The 12,310-nt window shown below is 42.2% G+C and overlaps 1 protein-coding gene across 4 annotated transcripts; it reads right to left on the reverse strand.

Moving 5' to 3' along the window:
• Positions 1-742: 742 nt before the first annotated feature.
• Positions 743-12,084, reverse strand: LOC117836486 (uncharacterized). Of its 4 annotated transcripts, none has more exons than XM_034715924.2 (24): positions 11,822-12,084; positions 11,376-11,708; positions 11,246-11,296; positions 11,052-11,152; positions 10,815-10,905; positions 10,503-10,637; positions 10,149-10,415; positions 9,980-10,058; positions 9,313-9,407; positions 9,162-9,248; positions 8,946-9,020; positions 8,826-8,873; positions 8,377-8,472; positions 8,068-8,297; positions 3,358-6,824; positions 3,187-3,260; positions 3,034-3,114; positions 2,588-2,659; positions 2,394-2,499; positions 2,250-2,313; positions 1,908-2,036; positions 1,709-1,826; positions 1,434-1,513; positions 743-1,324 (listed from the first exon to the last, which is right to left on the reverse strand). In XM_034715924.2, the coding sequence occupies exons 1-24, from the start codon at positions 12,026-12,028 to the stop codon at positions 889-891; spliced, it is 6,522 nt and encodes a 2,173-aa protein (XP_034571815.1). In that variant the 5' UTR covers positions 12,029-12,084; the 3' UTR covers positions 743-888. The 4 variants fall into 4 exon arrangements, with proteins under 4 accessions (XP_034571815.1, XP_034571813.1, XP_034571812.1 ...); XM_034715922.2 differs by having other exon boundaries at positions 8,826-8,860; positions 9,162-9,264; XM_034715921.2 differs by having other exon boundaries at positions 8,826-8,878; positions 9,162-9,264.
• Between the last annotated feature and the right edge of the window lie 226 nt (positions 12,085-12,310).

Raw genomic sequence — 12,310 nt, forward strand, 5'->3', positions numbered from 1 at the left:
CTGATGTGTAGAAAATGCCGGCAGCACTGACTGAAGGTACATGTGAAGAACATGTGTACCAAAGTTTCTTCAGAGTTGCTAGGCACAACTATAATCATAAGGATTCTTCTTTAGCGGAGGAAACGTGCGCCCGTGTTTCACCCGCGGTTGGCCAAAGAATCAACGTGCATGGGCGTCCGTAGCCTAGGCTCGCCAATCCCAATTCGATATGAGGCAGCGTAGTCAACGCTAAAAAATGGGAAGGGCGAGCAACGACATCCATCCAACGCGCCTTAAATCCATTTAGGTTTGAACCAAATTAAATTTTGTTAACCTTTGACGATCAATATCTAAAATTTATATAAATCGGTAACACAATATTGGCAATATTAGATTCATTAAAATCATATTAAGAATATATTACTCTTTTCATTTAAATATATACATTTAAACACATATTATTGGTACAAATATCATATCGCAGACTATGTCAACGTCCTGCAGTTACATTTGTGATGATAGGAAGTACTACCAACCTACATTCTACAAAGCTGTTTGCGTTTAAAAATCGATCGTCAAAATTGAATCAATCACTGAACGGTGTCAAGCAAACTTACCACAAGTAAACTACTGCTACAGCAACAAGAAGTCCATGTGGGTAAACTCACCACAAGCAGAGCAGAGTGCACAGCTTGAACCGTTTGAATACTCCAGTATTCACTTGCCTTGATTGATGCGATAGCCAACACCATTCACCAACGAGTTGGACGAGCATTTGATCTAGTACCATTCGATGCAATGAGGGTGCCTCGATCACAAAAAGAATAGCCTATGATTGCTATATGTTGATATTGGCAACAAAACATAATGGGAGTAGTGTGCCTAGTCTGTTGGACAAAGTTTTACAAGTCAGGAATGTTGCTTCCTCTCCCATTTCCCTTCCCTTCTGCCTGTGCCGGCACTGGTGCCATCACGCTCCCTCCGCTCCACAACTTGCCTGGACGACGACGACTTGCCGCCGCCACTGCCGCCTCGTGGCCCTTGCGGCCTCGGCCCATCGAACTCAGGGTCACCGATGCTGCTGGCGTCACCGAAGTCCCTGCTTCCCTCGGTCCAAGCGTTGTCATCATCAGCGGCGGCAGCAGCACGGTCGCGAGGCTGCAGTATCGTCGGAAGGTTGCCTCCGGAGAAGGATCTCGTTCCGGCGAGCACGACAGGGGGGCCTCCGGCCGGCGCAGTCGCCTGAGCGGAGCCTCCCTCGTGGCCTCGGCTGCTTGACCTCAGGCTCCCTGCCTCCTGCTGTGCTCTGCCGCCATCCCTTTCGCGGTACCGCTCCCTGGACCGGCTGCACGATGAGCAACCCAGAGGTAATTGTAGTGTTGCAAACGAGCGTGGCTACCACACGAATGCTAAATGCTATGTGTGAGTATAAGGCAATCAAAGGCACACCGAACCTGTTTGGATTGGCTGAAAACTCCCGCCTTGATGATGAACGCCCCAACTCGACTTGCTCCAGTTCACGTTGAAGCTCTCTCTAAAGATACAATCGGTACAAAATCAATACAGTAAGAAAACAAAGATAAAGCCCATGCCCACAGCAGATGCACCTGGAAAGCAAGTCTAGCTAGTGCTATGTTTCTTTCAATGATTGAATCATGAAGAAATTGATTGCAAATATATGTTCCAGCGCCAGCAGATTATGTCCATCCAAAACAAATTTCCAGGGTACCTGAGTTTGTTTTTCTTTTTCCAAGTCAAGGTTGAACTGCAGTTCCCTAGACTTCGCACGCTCAATATCCAATTGTCGCTGTCTTTCTACTTCACGTTCCATCTCGAGGCCTCTCTCCCTACAAAGATACAACAAAGAAATAGGGACAAACATCTCTATAGTATCAACATGCCAAAGAAAAAGAAAAACAGGTCCAAACCTATCGAGCTCTTGCATAAGCTCCATTTCCCTAGAGCTTGTCTCTTCTAAGTACTTTTCACGAGCATGTCTTATAAGCAGCTTCTTTTGCCTGCGTACTGTAATTTCCTCTTTAAGCCTGGACTTTTCCCTGTTGAATTAAAACATAACTGAATGAATATTAAACAGTTCAATATGCTTCTAGAACTCAAAAGTAAACCGATGTAGAAACAAGGATGTCTTGGATGGACATAGAAGTCAATATAAAGTATCAGAAACTTTGACTGCAAACTTGTTACGGACAGAAGTTCTTAAAGACTGAATAATAGTAACTTTGAAGTACCATTGTAATATGTAAACTTACAGGGATCGTATATTTTCCCGTACTTGCTGGAGCCGTTTATTAACATCATTACCACCCTTGTGGTCTGTACATGAAACAACATAAGACATGTAAACAGCAAAAGGTAGCACTGACAACGTTAGCCCTCGTAGTCATTGAACTTACATGATGGCATATCAGGAACCACAGTATCACCGCGATGCACAACAAAGTTATGAACTGATTTCTCTTTTTCAATAAGCTCCAATTCAATCTCAGCTTCTTCAAGTTCCTTGGTGTTGTATTTAATCAAGTGTCAGAACTCTGAATAAGATGTTGAAAACAAGTGCCCAAAAGAAAATGGCAGTTGTACTTCTCACCTCATTTTCTTGAGCAGATTTGGCTGAGAAGAACTCAAAGTATGCCTCAATAGAACTCAAAGAGGACATCACCTATCAAAATGGTGTTTGGCAAGTTTAGATAGACCAGTACTAATTAAAGCATAGAATTAGCATCCTATGGTTTCAGCAACTTCTAGTATAGAGATAATATCAATTTGAACCAATGCCAGTGCTTTTGCTTGAAAGCATTTTCTTTGAAGAACGGTAAACAAATATTTCCAAACAGTAGTAATTTTTGGAGCGCTTAGTCTAAGTGTAGGTATTACAAAGATTGCCATCAACAAAATCCAAAATGAGTGTGATAAGCGAGTGCATTCAGCAATGAGAACATAATTAGCAATGAGACTACAGAAATAAAGTAGAAGCAGAAGCAGCAATATAGATTGAAAAAAGACTAAAAGTAAGAATATTCAGAACATTATGACCTGAAGAATCGAATCACGGATGCTCTTAAAATCAGGGCTGACTGCCTGACAGGTAGATCCGGAGAGAACTTCTTTCACAACCTAATGAAAAGATTTGGAGTCAGTACAAGGTAAACATAAAACTTCAAAAGCACAGGGGGAGGGGTGCACTACGGTTTTAGCATCTGATTCACTTCTTAGTTGGCACAGAGCTCGGCAGAGATCTTTCTCCATATAACCAAAACCTCCTAGTAAGAAACGAGGGTAAAAACAACTTGAATTATCAGAACTACATACATACAGCGGAATTTACATATGTTGGCTCAGAAATCTGGATAAATTTACCAGATGATGTTTGCATGTTTTCCAACTTCTGCCAAACACATTCAGGTAGCAGAGCGATATCTCCAGGAGTGGAATAAAGACATGCCCTAGAAAGCAACAGCAAAGACATTCGTGTAAAATAGCCCTCTTCAACTACACCAGAAAGTTGTCCCAAACCATTCAGGATACTGTTACTGGATGCGAGAAAGGACTGCAGATGCTTCCTATCAACATAAGGCACATATTCAGTAAGCAATGCCATTGCATGATTCCTTAATAGCATAGAAGAGTCATGGAGAGCCAATGCTGCTACTCTGTCCCATGTATGAGTAACCAGAAGGGACGTAACTGTTGAGACAGATGTGAGGAAATTTGGGTCATAAGTAGGAGATTTCAAATCAGCTTCAGTGGAACTTGTTGAGTTAATAATCCTCCCAAGCTGCTGTAATGCAATAGAGCGCTGCTCTGGTTCAGAATGACTCAACATTGTACAGAAAAGATCAATCAAACATGTCTCGCTGTTATTGAAGCTCTCAATTCCACCAGAAACCAATAATGATAACCACTTATCTGTCTGCAGCCTCCAAGATATCCTAGGTGCATGAGAGCAGAAGCCCTTGACTGCAGAGCATGTAGCACTAAGAACATTACCCCAAGCAAGGACGTTTGGCATGCTCATTATATAATCAAGCATAGCTGATGCCACCTGCCAGCACTGTGTTTCCTGATTTGCTAAAATAATTTTTCCAAGACCTTCAAGAGCACTTTGCCAATGCTTTTGTGCAAGCTCACTGGAAATTTTCACAGCAACATCTTGCTCACTGCTACTAGACACTGTCTCTTCCTGTGCAATGGACTTCAAAAAATTTGCAAACAATAAACACTTTGCAATCGACAAAGAGAGCCCAGAGGCCAACTGATGGTGCCATTTCCAACTACCCTCAATAGATGGAGTAAGGTGTGAAATAAACTTCTCCATCGCACCACAAAATTCTATGATACTACTTGGATGTAGAGAATAAACACCCTTACGACTTCCATCATTCTCATAATATGCTGTGGATTTCACTAGTATTTGCTCTTCACTATCTTGTGTGTTCTTCTCTAGTTGCATGATGCCGTCAACACCCAAGGAATCAGTAGATTCTACAGATTGGCTTGTCGCAGAAAGGATGCTGACACCAAGTAGTTCGATATTTTGAACTAGCACAGTTTCACAACCATCAAGAAGTGTCTGGAAGCCTTGAAGATAACTGCATAACAATGATGGTGGATCGGAACTGATACAATCCACCCATACTAACAAGGAGCTTAACATTTCAATCCTCCTCTCAAATGAGAAATCAGGAAACATTGATCCCAGAATGAAGATAAGCAAGGGTACCTGAATCTTATCTACAGATGTATCCTCTAAATCTTTACCACAGCGAACAATTTCAAACAATTCTTCAAAACAAAGCAGCTCAAAATTACTGCCCTCCATTACATGACCCAATACTTTTGTATTATCAGTTCCCTTCCTTAAGAAGTAGGAGATGAGTGGCTTCATTAGACATAGCACGGACTTAAGGAAGGCCACATCAGTATAAGAAGCTCTACAGAGTGACACGAGAATGTGCACTATCCTGGGCATTTCAGGAATAATAGCCTCCATGTGCTCAGTAATAATACTCTCAAGTAGATAGAAAACAACTGCCTTCACATTAGCAGCAATATTTCCTCTCAAGTAACTAATTCGGTTTGCAGCTACAAGATGCTCCTTAATGCGTTCGAGATAAGGCCACAAGCACAACTCAGAAAACCAACAAAGAACATCTGGTACTGCATTGTTGGGAAGACATTTTAACTGTAGCCCAACAGCTTCCAAGATGCTCTCTCCAAATGCATTAAACAGTCTACTCATGCTTGGAAAGAAGAAATGTAGTTCTGGCAGTAAAATTTTAAACTGTTTGGCCATGCTTCGTTGATCTGACAGAGTAGTTTCCTTCTTAAGGAGCAAATGCTTACAATTAGATTGTTCACCTTTTGCAGGCCTGACCTTCTGAGTTGAAACTCCATCCATCAAACAAAGTTCATCCATGTAAATTGACAGCAAAGATGTAAGCTGTGAGAAATCAGAAGCAAGAAACAGCCTCTCATTTAGATATTCCTTGGCATAACGAGACACTGCCATCCATCCAAGAAAGCGAGGGAGTGGGCTAGAAAACCTGGAGAAATCGGATATCTTCTGTATCCATGTTGATGGAGGGACTAAGCTTCTAAAACGGAAACCATCTCTTTTAGTTCTGGCAATTTCTCTCGTATTATCACTGCCAGATGAAGCCAGAACCAGCTTCTGGAGAAGGGTCCAACGTCTTCTTAGACCATGTACTTTTACCCTATCCAGATTCTTTTTCCCTGCATTAACACAACTGTAAAGACATGCAAGCTGTTCGTTGAGATTTTCAGCAGATTTCAAAATTATATCAATTACATTCTCTGGTGGACAAAATAATTCGGTTGCTGAGTGCAACAAGAACAACAAGCTCTGGAGAAGAATTTCACTACACAAGTGTCCTTTCCTTTGGAATTGCTTCATAATAAAGTGGCAGAGCATAGCCTGGTTCTTTCTGACCAAAGTTACCGCATCAGCAAACTGAAGAGCTTCTTGTGAGATTTCTACAGATCGCTCGCCATCTTCAGCATTATTTGGATAAGGTTCCCCCTCAGGTATCTTTTCCTGGTATTCACAATCAAATCTTGCAGCTTGCAGGAGTAAATCTATGACAGATCTATCCCGCTTCTTCTCCAAATTAGACATTGCTTTTCGATCTAAATCTTTCAAGTGCAAATTTTTCGACACAATGGAGGCATTCCCTTGCATCAACTCTGAATGGATACGTTCAATCTTCTCCAGTCGCTCTAAATTAGGCTGGAAATCCAGGAGAAAAAATGGATTAACGTAACATTCTGCAGCTAGCAGCAAAGCATCAATTCCAGCATTATGCCCTTCAAATGTTGGCTCTTGTTGCATGCATAGGTTCAGCGCTAAGCGATGAAATTCTAGAGCTCGTAACTCACAGTCCTGGTAGTTCTCCAGCTGTTGATAATCAGCCTGTGCATCAAAATAATCAGCTGCAGCGATGTTATCTAGCAGGAAAGGTTCAGATGATAGTTTCTCATTAGTTCTTCTGCCTTCAGGGTTGTCCTGGTCCAAACTTGTTTGAGTTATTACATCACAGCCTTTTTCTTTCAAGGTACAAAGACCTGTCAACTCAGATTGATTTAATTCTTCAGGAGCAAACAAAAAATTGTACTGTTCAAAACTTTCAGCCCGAATAGTTGTTTCAGAGGCATCGCGACCATCAATATTTTCAGGGTTGCACGTCTGTGGTGCAGGATTATCCAAAACAGCCAAAGATGCATTATTAATCTCATGCACTGAACTTCTGCAGAGGTCTATGTCTGGAGGAAGTGGCATATGCGGATCCAAGATAGAGAGAATTACACTGCGAAACAAAGTCATGCATGTTATAACAGCATGCATGATAGTGCTATGCTAGACAGCAAGAGAGATGTCTTGAAATGTAACATGGTTCAGAAATTTGCATGGAGTTCTTGAAATTTAAACTAAATTCGTCACTATTAAGTGCAGTATATGTATGCAGTACGCCTTTGTCCATGTGGCCCACCTAACTAGATTGGACCATGTTTCCCATAACACTCGTGTATATAAACCTCATTGCTAATGGGATGAAACATACTGTCATAAATATTTCTCCTCATCTTAATTTCTCGCAATTGCATGGATACCAAACCTAGCCAATCTACATTATAAAGCAACTCAATCCAATGGTGAGGATCAGAATAACCTTTAGAAGATAGGATAGCAAATACATGATTCAGGAAAGAGAACATCAATTGCATGCCATAAGCCATAAAGGGTAAGTCACTCGTAAAATACTCGACAAGACAGCTGCTTGCAGACATACAAAAGGTTCATAGTCCTGAGTAACAATAAACATACTCCTTCCAGTCAATAATCTTTTCGTGCTTTGACTTTTCAAGGACACCGAGATGAACGGTACAATCATTTTTTACCACAGTAACAAAAGAAGAGTATACAAATATTAACATTATGATTTTTCTTGTGACAAATCTACTCCTGCAATTTTTACCTGAACAATCTAAATATTTGAAAAGATACAGGTTTATGCACGAATTGGTACCTCAACTTCCATTTATGGCTCATAATGGCCCCTCAAAAGGAGGGCCGTGTGAATGGATTGTAATCGAAACATTTTTTTCTATCTCAATATAAATATACCAAGTTGTCCTGCGTGTTCAAGGAAAAAATTGGCCCTCAACATTTGACACAGGAAATGACCCCTGAACATTCAGAAATGATTCAGTTAAGGCTACAAGCTGAGTCGGTGAGATATGCAAACAGTAAGTTGACCATTTCACTCCTGATGCAGTGCTTACGTTTCCTGCCAACTCAGCCAGTGACCTAAATTAAGTCATATCTGAAAGTTCTGGAGGGTAATCTGGCTCTTCTGAAAGTAAAATGGACCACCAAAATTTGTGTGAAACTGGCAGACAAATTTACACATCAATCCAAGGTGACCTTAATTCGTGAGCAGAGTAGCTATTCGATAATGATAGAGTATGTTGGCTTGCATCAATCACGACAGTTGGGTTATTGCATGTCAACCTTATGTCAAATCTGTAAATACATATTACTTTACCAACCTTGGGGCGACTGCTCCTCGTCGCCATTCAAGTTCCAAAGAAGGGAGAACATCAGCCCTCTTTACTGCTGTACGGATAATATTTAAGGCAATATCGGATGCACTTGACTGCTTCTCCAAATATATAGCAGTGATACCACCAAATATTACTGTGTCTTTCAACACACTTGTAGGAGGATCGATAAAAGGATCTAGCATCTCCAGAATGAAAAGTAACTTATGCATGACTTCCTGAAAGTAGGAAAGTTAGGGAAGCAGTGCAGAAGTCACTACAACGAACCACTTTCAGGAAGGGAACACATGATCTTACTTTATATTCTGTGAGCACATCATCCATATGCCCAGAAATTGCCAAGAGAACATACTTCAGCGCTGCTCGAGAACGAGCAAGATATTGGCCAGCTTCCTAACAAACATAACAAAGAACAAAGTCATAGGCTCGCAATACAAATATATAGTGGCAATCATCTTAAAAGGTCCTGAATTATAGTTTACCAAAATGAAACACTGATACTGCAGTTTTGGTCGTGTACTATTAAAATTACATAAATTTTGCTCATTTGTGAATAGCTTAGTGTTTCATCTCGAATACATGTGCTTCAAGAGCATTAACACCGGAAAGATACATAAATCAAAGCATGATTTCATTTGGTATAGTAGCAAATTCTAAGACATAGAAGTATGGTAGGATACAAAGGCACCAGGTTACATGCATCAAAAGCTAACTTCAAATTTCCCAGCATCGATAAGCTTCCATACCTGGATGATACCCAGGAGGCCCTCCAGAAGTTCAACTGCAAGATCTACCTGTTCTGAGAAGAGTTAAAGACTAAAGCCACAAAAAGGAACGAATAAAAAAATAAGAAATAGTAAAGATACCTTTGCTGTTATCATGGGAATCCATGGTGCCAATGGCCCCCGACACAAGTCGAGCAAAACACAGGCTGTTTTCACCTAATAAATGATAAAAAGAAGGATCAATAACTTTCTGAGGGAAAGGTTTTTCTTTTCAGCAGGGTGTATAGCAAACATGTGGCAAAAGCATAAATAATTTCCTGAAGATTGAAGGGAAAAGATTAGCAGAGATATACGAACATGTGATGAAAGGTAGGATGAAAGATAACCAGCACAAGCTCTGAGAAGAGGATGTAAAACTGATGACGATACTGACATTGTAACAATCTGCAACCACAGTTATCTTGAGGAATGGTATAGCAAATTATATCAATAAAAGCCATTGAGGTACCTGGGACAGAGCATGCTGAACGTTTGGATGATTCCATTGGCTAAAAGAATCATCAATCTGCTCAGTAGGACCAGGACTGAGTGAAGGGCGAAGTGCTACAAACACACAAGAGCAACAGCGTAATATCATTTATGGGACTCAGCAAATGCATGCATGTATGCTCGTTCAGTTGCAGGTAGGTCTGCTTGTTTCAAAAAAAGGGTTTCACTTCATTATCACAACTATCTCCATGGGTCAGCAACTAAAAGGTCATGTTATCAAATATCAGAAATGCCTAAATAAGCCAACTGCACTTTAGTTAGTCAAACTCAGAGGGGAGCTCTTGGCCACAAGACACAAGAGTCATGATAATTGGCGTAGACACACAGGCATGTCATCACTTAGTACAAGATACTCCCACCAGTTAAAAGAAGTTAAGTCATCGAACCTATGCAGTCAAAATGTCAAATATTTTAACTCTGAACTTACCTTAGTTGTTTAAGTTAGTTGCATGAAAATGGTATATTTACAAGTTGTCTCTGAAAATATTTTCATTAACTGTGACAGTGATTAGAACAAGTGACATGTGATTGCACATGCATGAAGGTGTGGATTAACCGTTGCGAACATTCCGACTCATTAAATTTTCTGTACACTTCAATGAACAGTAGTAAGGCCCAGTCCTTACCTGGAAGTAGAGCTTGGACAAGTGGTAAGACAGACCAAATGTCTGAAGTAACTTCAGCAAGCTTGCGACATAACAGAGGCTATATTATAAATCAATAAAAACATTAGTATTTTTTAATGTAATACATATATGGTGAAAGATATGACAACGGAACAATAAGATAGTTAACCTGTGAAGCAGCCGCATACAGTACATGAAGAATGCCTTCTTCCACAGCAGCGATATCCAAAATACTCAGGAATGAACCATCAAAATGATTTTCTAATAGGCTAAATTCCTCTCCAAACATACAAGAGTAGTCTGTAGAAAGTACTAGACTGGAAGCATCACTTTTAGGAATTTCATCACAGGCATGGCTCGATAGCATGACACCATTAGACATTGATTTGTCTAGAAATGGCTCAGGCTCCAAGAGTTTTTGCAATACTTTTGATGCCTAGGTTAAAAGAAACAATTGGTGGGAAAATTTTCCAAGTGGAAAGAGCATACAACAAAAATGAAAATATAGTGTTAACAATCATACTCGGAGGCAAACAACTCCAAGAGTTTTGTCTTTATGTGCTTTCCTTAAGAGGAGCACAGCCGTTTCAGATCGAAAAGCCAGTAAATATGAAGCAGGCTGAACAGATGATGGACTCCGTGATCTCCTAGGTTGTGCCTGGAAGGAATAAAGAGTTTAGAATTCAAACAATGCTGATTCATAGCGGCAGCCCGATGCAGTACAAGCTTACAGCATACATGGCCATAATGCAGTAACCTTCACCTTCCACACTACTATAACACGTTGCAAAAACAAGAGAAACAGACACATAAGGAAAAAAAAAGGGCCACATGCCTCAAAGTTTGAAGAAATGGTTGGTGTAGCAGCCGGACTAGTTCTCAAGGCATCTGAATCAGCAGAAGGGAACAATGATCTGGTAGGATCCCTGTAAATTTATGACACATTTTAGATGCCACTCCCCACATACAGGCAGGCAAGTGCAAAAACATAAGTGCAATATACGATGGCAGTGGACGCAGCATGTGCCACAAATCAAACTGATACATGGTTGCAAGTTGTAGGAAGCTGCACCTTTCATTTACAAGGTGAAGGATCGGATAAAATGGACCAGCAAGCAGAGCCAAGAAACGCACACTGCTCTCTGGGGTGTCTGCGATGCTATTAAGGTCAGCCTGCACTAAATGTACATCAGCCTGTTAAATGGCAATGCACACCATGCATCAAGAAGTGGCAATTTAACTAGGAGCATGAAAGAGTGACTTCACCTCAATCTGGGGCAGAAATGGAGGTAGCCTGCTCGCGATGTCTTTAAGCAACTAGAATGAATGGGGGCAGGAATGCATCAGGAACTCATGACATGGTGAAACAAAAGCCAAAGGGGCATAAGAAGAGAACCTGGAGGTGCATGTTCTGAGACGGGGGTTGTTTGGCCGATGTGATTTGCGGGAGCAAGTAGCTGAGCAGAGGCTGGAGCTCAGGTTCAAGGCCAGGCACGGGGATGCCATAGAGCTGGATGAAGAAGATGGCGATGGGGTTGCCGCGAAGGCAGGAGATGCGGAGGTAGCGGCAAGGGGTGTGGTTGGCGGCGTAGACCACGTCGCGCTTGGGGGACTCGCAGCGCGGGCGCACCTTGACGAAGGCATCGGGCTTGTAGCGCAGACCGGCGGTGAGCTCCCATTCGAGGACGGACTTGTTGTAGATGCGGACGTGGGAGAGGAGGCACGGCTCCTGCAAGCAGCTCGCCCTTGTAATCCTTGGTGAGCCAGCGAGAAACTACTCGATTCGATTCCCAATCCATCGGATTGGGAGAAGGGGAGGAAGAAGAAGCAGCGAGTGGCGACCTGGAGCTCAAGGAGGATCCATTCCTTGGTGTTGGTGGCGGTGGACCAGTGGGAGCGCAGGTCGGCCTCCAGCACGTTCCCCGCCTTCTGCGACGGCGACTCGCGAGAGGATGCCTTCACCCGGAAACCCAGCGCCACCACGCCATCGCCCCACTCCGCCGACGTCTCCCTCTCCGGCGTCGCCGCCGCCGCCGCCGCCGCCTCCATCAGCGCCGATTGGTCTTCCCTCCCCGCACCCCACTCCCTCGCCTCTTCCCGAGTGAAGACTGAAGACTGAAGGGACTCGAGCAAGACGATTCTCCGCCAATAAGCTGGGCTGGGCTTCGAGGTATGATATTGGACTGAGGCCCATTCATCCTTTTGGGCTACTTTACAAGTACGCATTGGATCAAAAGGCACACCTTGTTAACCTTGAACCAATAAATACGCTAGCGTGTCTCAAAAACAAAAATACGCTAACGTTTTGTAAAGTCTAGAATATAATTGGTA

Source organism: Setaria viridis, chromosome 9 (assembly GCF_005286985.2).
Source record: "Setaria viridis chromosome 9, Setaria_viridis_v4.0, whole genome shotgun sequence".
Classification (NCBI taxonomy): Eukaryota; Viridiplantae; Streptophyta; class Magnoliopsida; order Poales; family Poaceae; genus Setaria; species Setaria viridis.